The 22,562-nt window shown below is 42.5% G+C and overlaps 1 protein-coding gene across 1 annotated transcript in view; it reads right to left on the reverse strand.

Moving 5' to 3' along the window:
- Positions 1-22,562, reverse strand: part of TSPAN7 (tetraspanin 7) — a 189,519-nt gene that overhangs the window by 13,320 nt on the left and 153,637 nt on the right. Inside the window, exons 4-5 of the mRNA XM_040338117.1 lie at positions 17,929-18,024; positions 9,926-10,081 (exon numbers count right to left, since the gene is read on the reverse strand). Of these exons, the coding sequence (XP_040194051.1) occupies positions 9,926-10,081; positions 17,929-18,024 (252 nt within the window). The remainder of the gene's footprint in view (positions 1-9,925; positions 10,082-17,928; positions 18,025-22,562) is intronic.

A 22,562-nucleotide genomic window follows, 5' to 3' on the forward strand; every position in this document is an offset into this window, starting at 1 on the left:
TTCCTCTTTTGCTAGTTACGGGTTTGCTCGTGTTAGTGAAGGTTTGGTTAGAGCTGATTCGCGCTTCTCGGTCTCCAGGCTTTGACAGCGTGTATTCACGGGTTCAGTGCGTGTGCTTGCGGTAACGTAGTTGTCATTCGGCTATAGGCAAGCAGGTTGTTTCTGCTTTAGCAGTTGCATCCTGTGCGCTCGTATCTGTTTGTCACGCGTTTGTCGCAGGTAGTGCTGGATTTGCGAGTGCTTTCTGTTTCAGTGTGTTCTTGACTGACCAGCCGGCCGGTTTGAAGCCATGATGGAGCAGCAGCGTCAATTTTCGCGAGTTGGTGCTGTTTATGGGATGGCTGCTGGATATGTTCATTTGTCCAGTACTTTGGCCAGAAACAGGGGGCGGAGGCGTTTCTGGACCAAGAATTGGTTGCGCCAGCGTGACCAGTTCTCACATATGCCTCTGCTTAGGGAACTCCAGGAGAATAATCCTAATGACTTTAGGAATTTTCTCCGCATGACGGACCCCGTATTCAACCGTCTGCTGGATCTTCTGTCCCCCTATATCACGAGGCAGGACACTGTGATGCGCCAAGCCATCACGGCCGAGCAGAGGCTTATTGCCACGTTGCGGTACCTGGCGACTGGGAGGAGCCTGCAGGACCTCAAGTTCTCGACAGGCATCTCTCCGCAGGCGCTTGGGGTCATCATACCGGACACGTGTGCTGCCATCATCAAAGTTATGCATGAGGAGTATATTAAGGTAAGTTTCCTGGCTCTAATAATGTGGCCAACTAACTTTATTTTTATTTTCCCAGATATGCTGTGTGTTTAACTAACGTTACCTTTTCTCCCTATGCATGTTGATATCAGCTTTACATGTTTTATTCTTGGCCTACCTGCATATTTGTCCCTTACCCAATATTAACCTGTCCAGCATGCTATCCTAGGGACAAACCCACCTTGCCATTTTTTCAAACAGGACTTTTTGGTTTTTGTGTCCCCCCCCCCCCCCCTTCAAACTTTTATTGTCCCCATCAGAGGGCTGTGGAGTCTCTTAATGAAGTGGCCCTATATATTTCATTTCCCAAATTCTCCATGCACATTTTTCTAATGCAATTTTAATACTGTGAACTGTCACAAGGATGCTTGTAGGATGTTTTTGTTACAAAGTACTAAATCTCTTTTTTTGTTTGTCCCCACAGCTACCCTCCACACCACAGGAATGGCAGTCTGTGGCTTCCCAATTTGCCCAGCGGTGTGATTTTCCAAACTGCGGTGGAGCAATAGATGGGAAACACGTCCGCATTGTGCCCCCACCCCGCTCGGGGTCCTACTATTATAATTACAAGGGTTATCATAGTATTGTGTTGATGGCGGTGGTGTCGGCACAGTATGAGTTTCTATATGTGGACGTGGGGAAGAACGGCCGGATGTCTGATGGGGGAGTGTTCGCACGGACTGATTTCTATGATCGTCTCCAAGCTGGTGGTCTGGCATTGCCACCAGATGAAGATAATGTGGAAGGACTTCCGTTTGTGTTCCTAGCGGACGAGGCTTTCGGGCTTGGTCCTCACCTCATGCGGCCTTTTCCCCAGAGGACCCTCACCTCAGAGAGGAGTGTGTTTAATTTTCGGTTGGCCAGGGCTCGGAGGGTAGTCGAGAATGCCTTTGGGATACTCACCAACCGGTTCCGCCTGTTCAGGACATCGATACATCTGGCGGAATATAAATTGGACACCGTTGTATTTGCCTGCTGCATTTTGCACAACTTTTTACGCAGGCACTCCCAGACGTACCTACCCGACATCGGTTCTGAGGCAAGACTACCCTCAGATCCCCTTCCCGGGCTGGACACTGGTCGCGCTGGCTTGGCCCCCCAATCAGCTCGTGAGGTACGCGACAAATATGTTGAGTACTTCATGGGTCGGGGGGCCATTGCTATGCCAGATCATATTTCTTTCTAATTCGGCCCCCAAAGAAAGGAATATTCTCTCAAATAATAAATAATTAGACCATTGGACTTTATACAGTTGTTTGTCATTAATGCTTTTTCTCTTTTTCTCTGTCTTCCTGGTTCTCTAACTAACTTCTTCAATTGTAATGCATAATTGATTTCTCCACTTTTAGTAACTAACCACATTTTGCACAGTATTCACTCATCTACAAACAGGGTATTGAGTCTAGAAATAATAAGCAACTCCATTTGTAAATTTTGAGGTCAAGTATTTTAATTTTTGCTTGTTCATGACCCCAAAAATTATTTTATATTTTTTTCATTACTCCCTGCTTTTGTACTTAGGAGTCAAAAAAATTTTTTTTTTTTTTTTTTTTTTTTTCAGGTAATTCAACCAAAAATATTATGCAGATTATACATTTATTAACAAGTTCACTTTTTTTTTTATCAAATATAGTTAGATTTATTGTTTACATATATATATATATATATATAGATTATATTTGGTGGGGTGTTTAGCGCCTTAATTTTTTTTTTGGGCATATTTTTTATGCACAAAAAACAATAATTTTTTTAACATTTTTTTTGTTTTTGGTGTGTTTTTCTAAAACTAAATTTTTAGGTGAGAATTTGGAGTCAAATCTCTACTTCACTAAATTCAGTGATTAGAGAGATTTATAATTCTATATATATATATTTTAAATTTTTTACCGTTGTTTATTCTTTATGGTCTAAACTTTATAGTATCCCAAAATGTTCAACATGGTCAAAAAGTAACAAAATCCTATTCCAAAAATATAAAAACTCACAACAGCAGTCAGTCATGGTGTGCTTTCACACTGGAACACGCCAAAATTGGAAGATACACACATTCAGTGCAAACTCGCCAAATGTCATTGGTTCAACAGACAAATGGCCACATGTGCTATCTGACATCATGGGTGATCAATGTCTGTGTTTTGTGGGAGCAAACCCTTCCTCTCAACTACTTGAGGATGGAGGAGGGGGTTGGACCCACAAAGCACAGACATTAGATATTCTGTGATGGCAGATAGCACATGTTGGCACACTGTGTGTGTATCTTCAAATTTTGGCGTATTCATTATTCAAACTGTAAAAATGTTTGTGGGGGCGGGGGATGGGCGGGGGGTGTTTCAGTCTTTGACACGGCCCATCATGTCAATAATGTTCTTAAAATTAGATTCGATGACCATCATTCTTTGCCGCATATTGTCCATTTCCGTGCTGCATTCCAAAAGCACATTTGTTACATTCTGTTCCATGAGAAACATCCTTTCACGCATATTGTGCATTTCAGTGCTGCACTCCATTACCTGCTGAATAATTATAGCAGCACTTGCACGTGAAAATATTGGCACACCATCCTCCTCCCCTAAAACCAACAAAAAAAAAGGCATTTACAACATTATTTTTCGATGAGGCCTATCTACATATGTTTTTTTGAATCAAGCTAGGGTGACACTGACCTGATGGGCTTCTCCTTTCCACCTCTTCGACATCTTCTATCACTCCTCCTTCTTCCACCACCTCCCCATCATCTTCAATCACTCCTCCTTCTTCCACCACTTCCCCATCATCTTGGACTCCTCCTTCATCCATCAATCCACCTTCTTTCAATTCGCCAAATTGTTCTTCCGCCACTTGCCCTTCATCTGCTATGACTTCTAAGTCCAAAATTACTTCTTCCTCCTCTCTTCCTTCCTCCTTTCTTCCTTCCTCCTCTCCTTCCACATCCTCTTCTCCTTCCACATCCTCTTCTCCTTCCACATCCTCTTCTCCTTCCACATCCTCTTCTCCTTCCACATCCTCTTCTCCTTCCACATCCTCCTCCTCCTCCACATGTTGAGATGGCAGATTTTGGCCTTGTCTGGCCCTCTCTGCCTCCTCCAAATGCTGGCGACTTCTTTCCCCTGAAATAAAACAAAAAAAATGTAGACTCATCAGCACACAGATATTGGAGAGCATAAATCGCACACATTGCTTAGAAGATGCTTTCATTTAGTTACTTTTATCTTTCACCAAACCTACATTTAGCAATTACTTCTATATGGCAAGCTCTGATCCTGCCCCTTTTTAGCAAAGTGACACACATGGATGTCCCCCCTAAACTGTATTTCTGGGAGACCCTACCAAAACCCATTTTTTATTTGTGGAGACACAGGTGCTCTGCATTGCAGATGTGAAAACATCTGCTTTAGTACCACTGTTTTTAGAATGTATCCTGTTTGCCTTTCCCATTCTCATACTTTTTTTTTCTAGAACTAGCTTTTACACAATGTTTACAAACAAAGTTTTTGGCCAGTGAGCCATGTCCAGGTGTGTTGTTCCTGGAATAACCGAGCCTTTCTGATAAACTATGTGATGTTACGTTGTTTACTAAGAACACTGTTTGTAAATATGTAGTTATTTATGTCCTAAAAAATAAATGACAACATGTCTTTAAAATTACAAGCAGGCCAAGGAGGCAGATGGTGAAATATACATGGCAACACATTATTGCAGACAATCACCCCCCCCCCCCCAACCCCAATATATATTTACTTACTTTTACGCAGAATTTTAAGTATTTTCTTCATCTGATGTGGCTCCCTCAATTTTAAGTCTGACCATCGTTTCCTCAGCTGTTCCTTGGACCTGGTGATCCCAAACATCCTCTGCATTCTCCTCGCCACCTTGTCCATAATATGTGCCTTTCGGCGGTTAGGGGTCTTGTATGGCCCTAATTCACCATCATAGTCCTTCTTTCGCATGATGTAAACTAACTCCACCATTTCCTGGAACCGCATATTAGTGGCTTTATATCTTCTTTTCCTTGATCGGGACGTCCCTGCCTCTGTCCCTTCACTTGTGGCATGAGAGCATCGTGCCCGCTCGTGTGACATCGCCATCTTTCCTTTCCCACAGAGATTATGGGCGTGGAAAAGATGAATTCTTACGCCATGGGCGGAGAAGAGGGCGGCGTTTAATACATACGCGGAGTGTAGAGAATGCAAACAACGTGTTTACGTCGGTTACGCGGAGAATCTTCGAGCGCATCCAGAACATACACAGTTAACGCCATATTTCCTAAACTCATTGATTAGGGGCCTCGCAAAGGTGACGAGGGCGGGGTTTCATAAATACGCGGAGTGTTTAAAAGGTTTACGCCGTGATTACGCATCTTACGCGGTAATTAGGCGAGCGTGAGAAACGAGGAGCGAGAGACAGGAAGGTAAGGAAATTAAAAATGTGATCAGCAGAGGCCTTGAAAATGTAGACACATGGGATGGGGGTTTGGGCTGTTGGTTGCACCCTTTTTAAGCTATTCTGTCTATGGGGTACCACAATGTTATTTTGGTATCCAAATGCTTTTGGACACCTCACAAAATAGAGATGTGAACAATGCTGTACCTCATTGACAAGTTTTTGAATGGTGTATTCAGATCAGGCAAAGTATTGTTCAAGTGTTGGTTGTACAGAGGTCATTAGGAAGTGTCTTTTATGTCATCCATTGTCAGGGGCATGAGATTTACACATGAAAGAGTGCCTAGATGAAAACTGTCATTTGTAAGCATTGTTTAATTTTATATATTTAAAATATTTACTGCAATGTGAACAATGGCTCTGCATCTAGCAAATCAATGTTTGGTACAAGCAATGCGGCCGAGCTGCCAATCATTGTTTAAACAAGAGAGACTGTGTTTGTAATTAGATATAGGTAATAAATTTGAAGACACATATTAGATCAAGGTCAACGCTGATCCTTTGGAATATTTATTTTTCTGTGGTTTATGTTTTTGTAATCTAGACTCAAAAAGAAATATAATTTGGGAAAAATTACAATGGACCTCCTACAAAGCAAGGAATCTATAGAGGCCTTACTTCAAAAATACCAGGACACGCCCATCCTGTGGAATTCAAAGCACTCTTTATATTGCAATAAAGAGGTACGAGCGGCAGCACTAGAAGAGCTAGCAAATTATATGCAAACTTGGGTGCCAGGATGCACTGCCAACATGGTGAAGGATAAACTTGCCAACCTCAGAAGCACATACAGGAGAGCATACAAAGCTAATAAAAGCCAAAAATCGGGAGCAGCAGCAAGACAAGCAAAGGAACCCAAACTGTGGTATTATAAACAGATGGCTTTTTTGCGGGACGAAATGGAAGGCAGGAAAACGATGTCCAGTCTTTCTTCCAACCTTTCCTCCATGCTACCTTCCAGCGGACATTCCCCAGATGACCACAGCCCTGCAGAGTCGGAGGAAGAGGGCCTGGCTGACAGAGATGCAGATCTGCCACCCTTCGATGAGGAGGTATAGTAGTTTCCTCTATATTTATGGCGTAAATAATTCTTGGTGGATTAATGATTAGATATTGTAAAAAAAAAACCAAGCTGGGAAAAAGCAAACAAAAAGGTGTACAGACAAATAGGTGTCAGGGATGACAACTGCAGGGGTCAGAAGTAGAGTGTATTCAAGTAATAATGAACAGAAAATACTAAACGAAAAACATGAAAATGAGTGTGGTTTTATTTAGCGAAATTGTAAAAAAATTCCTTTTTTTTCCACACAGGAAGAAGAGATCAGCCAGGAGGTGGCAGATCCTCAGGTGTCTGTCAGCCAGGAGGAGGCCGGGGTCAGTGGCAGACAGGAGGAGGCCGGGGTCAGTGGCAGCCAGGAGGAGGCTGGGCCCAGTGGCCTGCAGCAGGTCCACCCGGCCAGGAGAACCACCACCAGCCAGTCTTCTCCCCCCCAGGTGAGGCCATCAGGCCGAAGGAGGCAGTTGAGGCCTGTGGAGGAGGCAAGCCTCCGCATGATCCAGGAGGCAAGCGCCATCATGAGGGCCCCCCTCAACCCCACAGAGGCCTTCAGTGCCTCATTGGCCCATGATTTAAATGAAGGGGAGGAGGACCAGAGAAGACTGGCAAAGGCCCTGATGAACCAGGTCCTTTGGTGGATGCAGAGGGGCCTGCTGACCCCAGACACTGGGCTATGTGATCCAGCCCGGCTTGCGGAACACCATCCTCCTGCTGCCACATCAACCCCACCTGCAAGACCCCGTGTTCGATCCGCTGGAAGGCTGCCTGGAGGGAAGGCTGGAAAGAGGAGGAAACGTTGATTTTCTGCCTTCCATTTCCTTCCACATAAAGGACATCTTGTTTGTACTACCACAGTTTGGGTTCCTTTGTTTGTGTGCTGCTGCTTCATATTTTTGTGTTTGGCTCCTGAGGCTTGGAAGTTTATCCTTCACCATGTTGGAAATGCAAGTTTGCATATAGTTTGCTATCTATTCTAGTGCTGCCGTTCTTTTTATTTTTTGTGATGACATTTGCCTGAATAAAAGGCCTTTTGCTTTCATTTGAAAACATGCCTATTGTTTGATATACTGTGGGGATTATTAGGCAGCAAACCTTTAATAAATATACAATGGGTAATTTACAAAGGACACACTCCTTGGGGGGGGGGGGGGACATTTGGTGTGCCAACATGGTTTAATATTCTCTAATGAAACACCAAAAAAAAAAATTAATTTAAAAAAACATGTAAAAAAAAAATTGTTTAAATGGTGACATAACTAGAAACAAAAAAAAAATAAAAAAAATGCACATTCCTTTACAAAAATGACTACTCTAAATTATGGAGGACCACCAACCAAAACACACGTCTGGCATAGAAAACATTATTAAAGGATTACATCACAAGCAAGAAATGTGACATTTCAGTATGGGACAACTCTATTGAAATTGCATCAGCAAGAGAACGGGGTTATTCTAGCAAGAGAAGAATTAAGAAAACGAGGCTTTAAAATGTGGTTTAGTGCGCCTTTTTAAGACATTGTTCTCTTGCTAGAATAAAAGGTTTCTAATGACGAATGTGCCATATCCCAAAGAAACGCGAGTTTTACCTGAACGAGCGCTCCCGTCTCCTCATTTGGACTGAGCATGCGCGGGGTTTTTGTACGCTGCTTTTGTGTACAGACGACCGAACATGTCTGACGGACACGATTCCAGCAGACTGTTTTAAAGCAAGACCAGGAAACAGTTGTTCGTTGGAAAACGGTCTGGCCGACGATTGTTTGCTGGAATTCTGTACGTTACTGCCTACACACGAACGAACATGTCCGCTGAAACTGGTCCGCGGACCAGTTTCAGCAGACATGTTTGGTCGTGAGTACGAGGCCTCAGAGATCAACATGGCAACTCTCCCTGTACAAATGCATGTACAATCAATCTGTTATTACACATTCACAATGTTATTAGCCCATTTCCTGTGCTGGATTAATGTTTTTCATCGATTTAAAAAAGAAAAATACTGCATCTGGTCATCAGATAGCTCTAGGTAGCATACAAGATTTGTAGCTTACGCCTATGTATCTGAACGATCCGTGAAGAACTGGACACATTTACTTTCTTGAATTCTGTGAGTATTCACTATGGTCTGTGAGTAGGCACTGCGGTCACATATTTCAGAGATTGCCTTCTGAACTACAGAGGTGCTAAGAGGGGGAGTTTCAGGAGGCAGGGTCAATACAGGAATCACTCAGGCAGCAGGGTACCATGGGATATGTAGTCCTTAGAAATTGAAAGTAAACAGCAGGGAAGAAGCTGAAGAGCAAGCAGGGAATTCAGGAAGTTGTGGAAAGAGATGGCCAACGGACAGGCAGCACTCAAAAGGAGCTTATATTGATAGACAAAGACCAAGACCATGTCCTAGCTCCTTTCAGCCCTCCTAATACTTACCTGAGCCCCATCTAGATCCAGTGATGTTGCAGGAGTGTCTTGCCTGCTCGGGACTCCCCTCCTCATTGCCTAAGACAGCAGAGTGGCGCCATTGGCTCCCATTGCTGTCGATCAAAGTCAATCAGCCAATGAGGAGAAGGGGGTGGGGCCGGGCTGCAGCTCAGTGCCCGAATGGACACAGGGAGCTGTGGCTTGGTTTGGGTGCCCCCATAGCAAGCTGCTTGCTGTGGGGGCACTTAACAGGAGGGAGGGACCAGGAGCACCAAAGAGGGACCCGAGAAGAGGAGGATTTTGGCTGCTCTGTGCAAAACCACTACACAGAGCAGGCAAGTATAACATGTTGGTTATTTTTAACTAAAATAAAAACGAGACAATAAAATCACTTTATGCTGCCCAATGCAGAAGAAGCTGTGCATGCATATTGTGTTCAGGTCTTAGCTTTTCTGATCCCTATCCTGCATATCGCCCCTATTGCCATGGCTCTGGTTAACCCCAGAATAATCCTTTGCTACCCTTCCCAGCTGAAGCAGTACAAATAAATATATTTCCTGGGACCCTGTGGATAGAGCTGTAGTATTGGTTTCAAGCTTCTTCAGACCAATTGTATTTTGATGGTCATATATGTTTTAGTAAGAATCCTCTTGGTCTATCCTTGGTGGATCTTTTTCCCTTGGTTGTCTGGTTGACAATATATTCACACTTTTGCATACACTTATTGATTGTAGTGGCACCTTTGAGTTTGAAATGTTATGCACTTTGTTTTACAAGTGATTGGACACCAGTATAACAAGTCACAAGGTGTATTGTGTATTCTTTTACATATATATGTTCTACTATGTGGAATACTAAGGGAAGGATGTGGAAGTGTTTCACTGTGATATTTGATTGGTCTTCTACCTAATTAACACACAGAAGACCTTCTGTCTCCAAAGATTTTCAACTATGTGTATATGTTTGTGTGTGTGTGTGTGTGTGTGTGTATATGTGTAATATATATACATATATATATAAATAATACACACATACATTACACACACACATATACATACATACACCAGCTTTACCTAAGTAAATATGATCCTTGGTCTGACCTTGACAAAAAAATCTTGCACCTTATCCAACAGTTTTTGCATTGACCACTGAATAATACAATAATGCCCACCAATGATCATTTGAACTTATACACATGCACACAACACTTATTTTAAAGGAAAATATACCAAATGTCCCACAGCACTTACCCTTTGATAGACCTTCTGTGGAGCGATAGTCATGTTGCGCATATCTGATGGATTACAGTCACTCATGTTGGCGCAGCAGCTGGGCGGGATTCCATGTTCAGGAAAATAAATACTGCTGGTCCAGTTGGTATAACTCTGAACACCACAACAACTCAACTGTGAGAGAAAAAGAAAAAAAGTAAATGCAAGTTAATATTTTATGTATTGTTATAGAATGAGTAAAAATACTAGAGACCTAAAACATACAAAGATCAACATTGTGCTAATGAAAAAAGACGATTCAGTATAGGAATAACTTATACCTACTATGTGTTAAATTGTTTTACCGTATGTACATACATGTATCCAGTATTCATACGATTGTACATATTGCATACATACATTAGTGGCCTGTTCACTCAAACGTGCATTCAAATGCATGAAAGTGCTCGAGAAGTGGATGTGCATTGTTATGTGCGTTGACGTGCATTTTAACGCGCGTTGACACGTATTTTTATGCTTGTTAAATTGCTATGGGTCCTTATAAGGAACAAAATAATAAAAAGCCTATTCCCCTCAATAGATTTGCATTGTGTTGATGTGCATTTACTTGCATTGTGTTGCATAAAATGCATACAGTGCCTTGAAAAAGTATTCATACCCCCTTGACCCCTTGATGTTACAACCAAAAAGATGCATGTATTTTATTGGGATTTTATGTGATAGACCGACACAAAAAGTGGCACATAATTGTGAAGTGGAAGGAAAAAGATCTATAGTTTTTAATAATAATAAAAACATTATATATGAAAAGTGTGGCGTGCATTTTGTATTCAGCCCCCTTTACTCTGATAACTAACTAAAATCTAGTGGAAGCAAGTGCTTTCAGAAGTCACTTAATAAACTGAGTACATCTGTGTGTAATTTAATCTTAGTATAAATACAGCTGTTCTTTGAAGTCCTCAGAGGTGTGTTAGAGAACCTTAGGGTCCTTTCACACGTGGCGGATCCGTGTGCGGGCTCAGCTTTGCTCAGCGGGGTTCGCTCCATCGCTTCCATCAGTAAAGATGACTGTGTAAGAAAGTGACCCTGTTTGCAAATTCTGGTTTTGTTGAAGTTTTTAGCTTCGTCTACGGCAATGACGGTGAACCTTAGCACCCCAGATGTTTTGGAACTACATTTCCCATGATGCTCATGCACTCTGCAGTGTAGTTGAGCATCATGGGAAATGTAGTTCCAAAACATCTGGGGAGACAAGGTTCGCCATCACTGGCCTAGGGCATTCAGTTGTTCTGAATGAAAACAACAAACTTTGGAGTGATGTCACTCTTTTGCCAAAGAAATGTAGGACTCTAAAGTCAAAAGAAAAGGCCAAGTTTTTTTGGAATAATACCTAAATGGTGTTGAAAGAAAACGGGTGAGGAAAGTTGTGGATAGGCATTCTAATTGCAGGAAAATGCACTTCCTCACAAGGCATAAAGGGGCAGATCCTCGTACAATTGCATGGGCGCAGCGTATGTGAGATACGCTACGCCGCTGTAACTTACTTTTTTAATCTTTGAATCCACAAAGAATTTACGCCGTAAGTTACGGCGGCGTAGTGTATCTCTCGTGGCGTAGCAGCGCGTAATTCAAATCGGCGAGTAGGGGGGCGTGTTTCATTTAAATGAAGCGCGTCCCCGCGCCGAACGAACTGCGCAAGCGCCGTCCCTAAATTTCCCGCCGTGCATTGCGCTAAATGACGTCACAAGGACATCATTGTTTTGACGTGGACGTAAATTACGTCCAGCCCCACTCACGGACGACTTACGCAAACAAAATAAAATATTTTCAAATTCGACTCGGGAACGACGGCCATACTTAACATTGCGTACGCCAACAAATAGCAGCTTTAACTATACGCCCAAAAAAGCCGAACGGAAACGACGTAAAAGAATGCGACGGCCGCTCGTATGTTCGTGGATTGTCGGAAATAGCTAATTTGCATACTCGACGCGGAATACGACGGGAACGCCACCCAGCGAAGAATTGCATCTAAGATCCGAGGCATACGAAGACGTACGCCTGTCGGATCTAACCCAGATGCCGTCGTATCTTGTTTTGAGGATTCAAAACAAAGATACGACGCGGGAAATTTGAAAGTACGCCGGCGTATCACTAGATACGCCAGCGTACTCTCTTTGTGGATCTGCCCCCTAGGTGTTTTGAAGAATTTGGGCTTTCAGTGCATTGGCCATCCACCCTACTCACCAGATTTCCCTCCATCTGACAGTTTTTTCTGTATCCAAACCTTAAGAATTTGTAATGCCGCGTACACACGACCGGTTTCCATGACGAGAAAAATGCAGTTTTTTAAATTCATCATTAAAAACGGGCATTAAAAATTTAGAACATGCTCTAATTTTTCTCGTAGTTTTTCACGTCGCATTTTTTCTCGTTGTGAAAAACGGTCGTGTGTAGGCTTTAACGACGGGGGAAAAAAAACGTGCATGTTCAGAAGCAAGTTATGTGAAGGAAAATTTGCATAATCAGTCCAAGGGGTGGCGCCATTCGGATGGAACTTCCCCTTTTATAGTGCCGTTGTACGTGTTGTACGTCACCGCGCTTTAAAGTGTGTATGCAAGGCAGGCTTGACAAGAATCACGTCGAAAAAAAATGTGTTTTTTTCAATGACATGAAAAACGGTCGTGTGTACACGGCATAAGGGTGAACACTTTGGAAATATTTAAGAGCAGAGTAGTATTAATCTGGTGACTAGGTATGTTATTTTTTTTTTACTGGAAGATTTCAAGAAACTTGAGAAACTATGTGCCAAGTGTGTTAAACTTTGGGGTGCATACGTGGAATAGCATGTAAGTTTCATGGCTCAAGGTTATTCACTTGGTTGGGCCTAGAACCTTTCAGCTCCCCATCCTATACCATAGTAAGTATAGATTTTATTAACCTGCCTGGCGGCATTCCCGAGTCTGACTCGGGGTTAGATTTTCCTGCTGCGAGCGGAAACCCCGAGTCAGACTCGGGCTTGCCTCGCTGCAGCAGCAGACGAAGTTACTTACCTTGTCCCTGGATCCAGCGATGCCACCGCGCTGTGTGAGCGAGCGGGACCTCGCTCGATTCACACAGCGTCCTCCTGTGCCGCCGATCTCCGTTCGTTACGACGCACGGGGACGGAGAACGGCGCCAAATTCAAAAATGTAAACAAACACTTTACATACAGTATACTGTAATCTTATAGATTACAGTACTGTATGTAAAAAATACACACCCCCCTTGTCCCTAGTGGTCTGTCCAGTGTCCTACATGTACTTTTATATAATAAAAACTGTTCTTTCTCCCTGCAAACTGTAGATTGTCCATAGCAACCAAAAGTGTCCCTTTATGTCAAAAATAGTTTTAGATCAGCTAAAAAACAGCGATAATAAATTATAATCACTTGCAGAATTGTGCGATAGCAATTTGTGGGGAAATTCGTCATAAAAAAAAAAAAAAAATAATGACAGCGACAATTCTGCAACTGAGCAAATTTCAGTGATTTTGATTTTATTACATTATTGAATAATTTTTATTATAATTATATTATTATTTGTTATAATTATTTATAATTATTTATTATATTATAATTTATAATTTTGTTTTAAAAAAAATGTCATACCCGGGATGCCTACTAGTCTCTTGTTTGGTCAAATTTAAGTGAGTTATTTCTAAAAATTACAGACCTACAAAACGCCAAATTTCCTTGCAAATAATGGTACCGCTTTCAGCATGTTTTTTCTGAAAGAATCATAACGCCAGGGAGGTTAAAGGGGTTGTAAAGGAATTTTTTTTTTTCATAATAAGCATCCTTTACCTGCAGACATTCCTCTTTTCACTTCCTCATTGTACGTTTTTGCTCAGAAGTTACTCTATTTCTCCATTTCTTCTGTTCTGTTCACTTCCTGCTTGTCTGATTGTTACTCACCACCGTGAAGGGAGGCTTTACTGCGGTGGTCAGTGACGTGCTCGCTCCCTCCTGGGAACTACATCTGTGCGGCAGGACGCTCTTTACGTGTGAGGCCTCGTACACGCGACCGAGTTCCTCGGCAAAAACCAGCAAGAAACTTGCTGGGAGATATTTTTTTGCCGAGGAAACCGGTCGTGTGTACACTTTCGTCGAGGAAACTGTCGAGAACCTCGACGAGCCAAAAAGAGAGCATGTTCTCTATTTCCTTGACCGGAATGGAGAAAATTGGCTTGTCGAGTCTCGACGGCTTCACAAGGAACTCGACGAGCAAAACAACGTGTTTCGCCCGTCGAGTTTCTCGGTCGTGTGGTACAAGGCCTTAGAGACTTCAAGGAGGTGTGAATTACTGGGCGTGCCTCATTGCATACTGGGAAATGTAGTTCTTACATGAACGAGTGCCGCAAACCAGGAAGTGAATGAGAGAACAGAAACTAGAACGCCGGAGGTGATATAGATGAAGGAATTTAATAGGTATTTACTAGTTTTTTTAACAGAATCATTATACTATTCTGTCTATCTACCTTGCAGACATTAATTTTATGCAAAAAAAAAAAATTCCTTTACAACTCCTTTAAAGCGGGGGTTCACCCTTAGAGGGCACTTTTCCCCCTTAGATTCCTGCTCGTTTTTACTAGGGGAATCGGCTATTTATTTTAAAATATGTGCAGTACTTACCCGTTTACGAGATGCATCTTCTCCGTCGCTTCCGGGTATGGGCTTCGGGAATGGGCGTTCCTTCTTGATTGACAGGCTTCCGAGAGGCTTCCGACGGTCGCATCCATCGCGTCACGATTTTCCGAAAGAAGCCGAACGTCGGTGCGCAGGCGCAGTATAGAGCCGCACCGACGTTCGGCTTCTTTCGGCTACGAGTGACGCGATGGATGCGACCGTCGGAAGCCTCTCGGAAGGCTGTCAATCAAGAAGGAACGCCCGCTCCCGAAGACCCATACCCGGAAGCGACGGAAGAAGATGCAGCTCGAAAACGGGTAAGTACTGCTCATATTTTAATACAAATAGCCGATTCCCCTAGACCGAGCAGGAAGCTAAGGGGAGAAATTTTTTTTTTTTACAAATGGGTGAACTCCCGCTTTAATGACATATTATTTTGTTTGATTTTATGGTACATTTAATTGCAGTAAATTATGTCCCAAGAGTAGTATTACTTTTTTTTTGCACTAGATTGGGTGTGTCAACGGTAAAGCTGTATACAGTGGTTGTCCAACTGTAAATATATTTTCTGTTTTTGGCAAAACATGCTTGCGCTATAGATCATTTTGTGTACTTCAAGTAATGTGTTGGTATACTAAAAAATGTGCTGGGTTTTACAAGACACAGCAAGTGCTCTTGTTTTCATCCTTCATGGTAAACATTTGGGAGAGACATCTCTAGTAGTTTATCTCTGTTCTACAGTATACAAGTATGCTACTCAGAAAATTCCTTTTACAGGCCTCATCGTTGCCTTTCTGTTGTTCGCTTTGTGTATAACAAACAAACAGGTGTTAAGAATGTGGTCATGGATTTAGTCATTATGGCCTTTACATACAAGTCTGTAATTTACATGCTGCAGTCCAAGGCCGATCATTTGGGACTGGGTAGTTATTAGTAAGTACCAACATTCTTATGTTTGTGGCAAGTTTTCAATTTTGCCCTAAGAGCTGTACTTCCTCGAAAACTCCCTGTGTTTATAATAAATTTATCCAGAGGTTAATTACTTATGCTCAGGATTACTGGTAGCATGTGGATCATGTGACAAAAGCAATGGGATAACCTTTTACCAGCATAAGGCCCCTTTCACACTGGGGCGGGAGGCGCGGTGGCGGTATAGTGCCGCTAAAAATAGCGGCGCTATACCGTCGGATTTGCCGCGGGATTCAGCCGCTAGCGGTGCGGTATTAACCCCCGATACCATCTTTTAAACCGACAATTGTGCTTTTGTGTGACGTTGTACACAAATAAAATAGATGTTTGTTTTTTTTCCCACACAAATAGAGCTTTCTTTTGGTGGTATTTGATCACCTCTGCGGGTTTTATTTTTTGTGCTATAAACAAAAGAAAAGACTGGACAATTTTGAAAAAAACTTTACTTTCTGCTATAATACATATGCAAAAAAAATAAAAATATATGAATTTCTTCATCAATTTAGGCCAATTTGTCTTCTGTTACACAATTTTGGTAGAAAAAATCCCAATAAGTGTATATTGATTGGTTTGCGCAAAAGTTATAGGGCCAGATTCTTAAACAAGATACGACGGCGTATCTCCAGATACGCCGTCGTATCTCTGAGTTGCGCGGTCGTATCTATGCGCCTGATTCTTAGAATCAGTTACGCATAGATTTCCCGTAGATCCGACTGGCGTAACTGTGTTACACCGTTGTATCGTAAATGCATATTTACGCTGGCCGCTAGGTGGCGCTTCCGCGTTGAGTATGCAAATTAGCTAGATACGCAAATTCACGAACGTACGCCCCCCCGACGCAGTACATTTACGCCGTTTACGTTAGGCTTTTCCCGGGGTATAGTTACCCCTGCTATATGGTGGCGTAAGTGCGGCGTACCAATGTTAAGTATGGCCGTCGTTCCCGCGACAAAATTTGAACATTTTACATTGTTTGCGTAACTCGTCCGTGAATGGGGCTGGACGTAATTTACGTTCACGTCAAAACCAATACGTCCTTGCGGCGTATATGAGGGGAAACGCAAACGTCAATCACGTCAGGTCACACAACATTTACATAAAACACGCCCACCTGTTCCAAATTTGAATTAGGCGGGCTTACGCCGGCCGATTTACGCTACGCCGCCGCAACTTACGGAGCAAGTGCTTTGAGAATACAGCACTTGCCCGTCTAAGTTGCGGAGGCGTAACGTAAATCAGATACGTTACGCCCGCACAAAGATACGCTATCGTACGTGAATCTGGCCCATAGTGTCTACAAACTATGGGATAGATTTATGGACTTTATTTTTTTTAGGGATTTTACTAGTAATGGCGGTGATCAGCCATTTTTAGCGGGACTGCGACATTACAGCGGACAAATCTGACCCAAAGTGACACTTTTTGGGGACCGGCAACACCAATACAGTGATCAGTGCTAAAAAAACGCACTGATTAATGTATAAATGACACTGGCAGGGAAGGAGTTGACATCAGGGCAATCGAATGGTTAAATGTGTTTCCTCAGTGTGTCTTTTTACTGTGTGGGTGCCAATGATTTTGTCCAGTCCATTTTTAGAGTTAGAATGGATCCAGAGGAGAGTGTTTTTTAGAATCAGCCTCATCAGCTAACAAGCCCTAAAGGGACAAGTGCATATGACTTATTGTTTATCCGTCTAAATAGGAGGTGAGCTTTTAGTGGTGGCAGGGTGTGTGACACATTGTGTGTTCACTTAATGTAAGAATTGGGTAATCAGACACTTTAAGAGCACGATACGTGGACTTTATTTATTTCAGGTATATTTACATACATACTAGGGCCAATTTAGACAGGATCCAATTAATCTACCAGCAAGTCTTTGGAGTGTAGGAGGAAACCCACGCAGACACAGGGAGAGCATGCAAACTCCAGGCAGGTAGTGCCATGGTTGGGATTCGAATCAGTGACCCTTTTGCTGCTAGGCAAAAGTGCTAACCACTACACCACTGTACTTCCCTGTCTTTCACTATTTGTTCCTATAGCGGCACTGCACATGGACTTTTCTTGTGCATTCATTTATTATTCATAATTCATAGCTCCCAACTGATTTCGAGGGACGGAACAAAGTCCCTCTTCTTCCTCATTCTGGTCTGATCTATATAGTTGGAAATAAAATGCACTTTTTATCTTTCAAATAGCGTTTCCCAGTGCTAAAACTTTCATCCAATTTCTAAAGTGTTGTATTTGTAAATTCCAAAAGCAAGTATAAAGGAATAGTAGTGGTAAAAGCTAGAGCTAGAGGATATAATTAATGTATGTATAAAGCTTTACCCTAGCCAAGAAATATTTAACTGAAAGAGCCAGAGCCACACAAAGTTAGCCACTTACACTTTTCTGAACATCATCAACTGCACGACTCCTTTCATCATTGCCGTTGTAATTCTGGATAGCTTCAGTGTATGTCCTGAGGAAAGTATCCTTGATCTAAACGAAAACACAAAAATTAAGAAATAACGTTATAAAGGTTTCTATGTGGAATTACAATATTCTAAATTTTAAACCTCTGTTATTGATCTGTTTTAGACTAAATCGATTCCATGCAATTCGCCTCTCTCAAGTGTGGATATACATGGACATAGCAGATTACACAAACCATCCTGGGAAGTCTTGAGCGGCTAAAACTTAATTCTCATACATGCTGGCGCTGTCAAGCCTGTACATACAGTGAACAAGAGAAAAAATTGTGTATATACACACACACACACACACCTGCGCTACGGTATGACCAGTGCTTAGTGTTAGGCCTTGTACACACGGTCGGTCAAAAGCGATGGAAACGGACTGAAGGTCCGTTTCATCGGTCCAGACCGATGGTGTGTGGGCCCCATCGGTCCGTTATCCTTCGGTCGAAAAATTTAGAACTTGCTTTAAAAATCAACCGATAGACGCCTACTCGATCGGCAAAACAGAAGGTTAGTATGCAAAAGCATTGGTTAAAAGCCCGCGCATGCTCAGAATCAAGTTGACGCACGCTTGAAAGCATTGAACTTCATTTTTCTCAGCACGTCGTTGTGTTTTACGTCACCGCGTTGGACTTGATCGGTTTTTTAACTGATGGTGTGTAGGCACATCAGACCATCAGTCAGCTTCATCGGTTAACCGATGAGAACGGTCCTTCGGACCGTTCTCATCGGATGGACTGATCGTGTGTACAGGGCTTGACTCATGTGTATGTGTGACTGCCGCTGTTCCTTTAGCCACCTATATCGGACATTGAAATTGTATGCCAATCATTTATATACAGAGCTGTGTAATGATTGACTGTCAAGCCTGTGTTTATATGCATTTAGAGTACATTTCTAAAAGCATATACATGTATGTAAATGATTTTGCAATGTTGCCATTCATACATTTACTTGTGTTTAGGTGTGGTCAGTTTAGCCATGTTTAGAGAAAATAGAATTCTTTGCGTCCATAATCCAATTATACACTTAAAATGTGGCTAAATGCATGGAATAATGCGACTAAACTCGCCCAAACACAGCTAAACCTGCCTTATAGCAAGAACATTTGAACACAAGCATCTGGGAAGCATAAAAGTTGTTCCTACTTCCCAAATGACTTCTCCTGCATTTAGAAAAGCTAAAAGGCATGAATGCGCCAGCATGAATGAGGCCAAAGACTGGCCATATATGTCCCAATAAAGGCAAGCAACAGCCTTTGCATGAATACGCAGATCTAACTGATGAAAGCATTTGTAATTACAGAGAACTACACAGTCATTTTCTTTTCTGTAGACAATGGAGACCTTAAGCGTTCACTGCACATCCGCAATCAGTCAGCCAAATCGAGATGAGGATTTTGGCATGTAAGACCTTCGAGGATGGGCAGATACCATACAAAACCCTATTTCTCCCATAACTTCAAATTAATTACACAGTAGAAACGTCCGTGCAGAGAATTTTAATGCTGCAAATTCACAAGACTCTTTAGTTGTAGTCTAATGCCGCGTACACAACATCGTTTTTCCTTTAGTTCAAAAACCCGTAGTTTTTCACAACATGATTCCTCTCCAGCCTGACTTGCATACACACGTTCATGCAAAAAAACGTCCGACCAAAGCGCGGTGACGTACAACACTTACAAAAGGACTATAAAGGGGAAGTTCCTTTCAAATGGTGCCACCCTTTGGGCTGCTTTTGCTGATCCTCATGTTAGTAAAAGTTTGGTGTTGCGCTTTTGAGTCTTTGTGCTTTTCAGTCCGTTACATCGTGACGAATGTGCCATCTCCATTCTGAAAGCTAGTTTTACCAGAATGAGCTCTCCTGTCTCATACTTGATTCTGAGCATGCACGTTTTTTTTTCCCCTCGGAAAAGCATGCACGCGACCGTTTTTCACAACGAGAAAAAGACTGATGTGAAACACGACGAGAAAAACGAGAGCTGGTTTCAATTTTTTTGCATTGTGAAAAACGGTCGTGTGTACGATGCATAACTCTAGTCACTAACTTTTTTTAATGTTACATACAGTGGGAACATTTTGTCAACATATATTGTCTGTGTCCCTGTTTGGAAGATTTGATGGGTGTCAGGCAGAGGGGGAAGTGGGGGGGGGAAATCTACCTACTTCCTGTCTGTATAAAATAGATATTACACAGGACAGGAAATGAGGGTAAAACCAACAAGGAAACTGTAAAGCCCCCATACACACTATCAGTTTTCCTGCTGGTTTTCTCTTCAGGTTTACCAAAACCATGTAGTACAAGGACCTGCCTGATTGCATTCAAATTGAAACGCTTAAGGTTTGACCTCATATTAGATGGTTTTGGTAAACCTGAAGAGAAAACCATCAGGAAAACTGATAATGTGTATGGGGCTTAAGAAGGATTTAGGAACTCTAGCAGGATTTTATTGCTGCTTTGTTTTTCTTCTCCAAGATGGACGTCAAACAGAATAGGAGTAAGTGCAGATTTCCTTGGCGAAGACAAAGCCTACATTTTAAACCTAAGGCGTTTTCACCCTGAACTCCCAACTATATCCAAAACTAAAAAAAGCTATTTTGGCTGCAGTTCAAAGCCTGTTCCTCTAAACGCCTGAATGCATCAATTTTATTCTTTAGGACTAATAAAAACAAAACAAAAAAAAAACTTTAAGATTATTTTTTGCATCATGTGCCTTGCCTCATACTTGACGAGTTAGCATACTATAGCCATAAAAAAAAAAAAAAAAAAAAAAAAAAACGTAAGCTGTCAATCAGATGTGCTGCCTTCTACCAATGATCTCATTAGTGTAAGACTAAGGAACAGGATCAGACATTGCTCCATTCATAAAGAAACCTCTTGACTTTGTCATTTGAGGACACTAAATTAGAAGTCATTGCAATTATAGGTCTGTGACTTGCCTTCTGCAGGAAAAAAATCAAAGCTTTCATAAATTACCAGTTTAAGTCATACAAGGTTCAAAAGGAAATTTGTTGTAAGAGAAAAAGGGTCATCTGTCTTTGAAAAGTGCAATAGCAGTGAACGAGACAGACACAAAATGAAAAATGTATTTTCAGTCATGTCGAATGACCACTGCTTACTTGCCAAATAGGCTTTTGATTTCCTGCACAGCAAGTGTTTGATGCTTCCATACAAGATAGCTACGTTCATATAAACCCTTTTTCAGAGCCTATAAAAATGTCTGCATAAAGTCGTACCCGCTTCTTCCTAAGAAGAAATAGACTTAAAGGCTACATTTTGAAAATAAATAAATAAATTGTAAAATGTATGATTTGTTTTCCAAGGAGCCTGCAGAGCATTGCGTTCATGATCAGTAGATCGTGGGTGCAATGCCAGGATCCTGCAGACTCTCAGGACAGCCGATTGTCTGTACCTCTGATAGCGGCAGGCAGTTGCTGGAGAGCAGGGAGATCAATGAAATACAAGAGCGCTCACCAGTGCCCATGCAGTTCATTGAGAACTATAAGCTGTCAGCTTCAATAGCTGACGGTACTTGTAGTCAATTCATGTACAGAAAACTGAATAAATGATGCAGCTTTGTGGGCAGAGCCCTGAACGGCTGCGCTGGTTTCAGATTGTGACAGTGGATGCAGGGAGAAGAGCCCTCATCTGCTCTCTCAGGGAGGGGGGGATTGGGGTAGAAGGTGCAGCAGATGCGGTAACATGTTACATGTACCACCCCAAAAACGGGTGGAACATGTATCATGGTCCAAAGGTGAACTACTCCTGTAAAGCGGAACTAAACCCTCCTATTCTTTACAGTCAAGGAAGCTGCCATCTTAGGCTTTGTTTGATCTGCAGTTGCCATGGTGCTGCACACATTTAATCAGTTTTTTTTTTTAAAGTGTATTTTGTGCGTGTACTCGAGAGAGGAGCCGGACTGCAGGAGTTGGGAGTAGGCAGGCCTCCCCCAGAGGCAATCTGCCACCTTTCTCTATGCCCCGGGTGGCAATGGTGGGTGTGTGAGGGGGTCCACCCACACAGCCCGCCCTACCTGCTCCGCTTTGAAGCCCAATGGGGCAGAGGGACTCCCTATAAGGGAGTGAGAGGATCTAGCCCACTCAACCAGCCCCGTTAGTCCTTCGCCTCTCTTTTTAGAGACCGCGTGGTCAAAGTGCGTGCATGTTAACCCAATTTCGAGTGCGTGTAAGTGTGGTGGTTTTTGTGGGAGGGGGGGGGTGGGCGTACTAAGCGCAGGCTTACCTCGCATAGCACACCCACCGGGAGCCGGGCTGAGACCACCAAACTCAATTCACATGTAGCCGAGACCGGGATCCGAACCCCTAGCTGCAGAGGTGAATGGCTTATCAGCGCAGTGCCAATCGCGTTGAGCCACCGCAGCTCCCTTTTTATTTAATCAGTTTTAAATGCCAGGCATTTGATGGCTTAACAGCTGCTTAAAAGCATGCCCAACTGTGATAGTCAACATTCATGACACGTCTTGAATGTATCTGTTTTAAGAAACAAATGGATTGGTTTAGTTCCACTTTAAATCAACTCTGGGAATAGGGGGAAAACTGC

The sequence above is a fragment of the Rana temporaria genome, chromosome 2, assembly GCF_905171775.1.
Source record: "Rana temporaria chromosome 2, aRanTem1.1, whole genome shotgun sequence".
Taxonomy (NCBI): domain Eukaryota; kingdom Metazoa; phylum Chordata; class Amphibia; order Anura; family Ranidae; genus Rana; species Rana temporaria.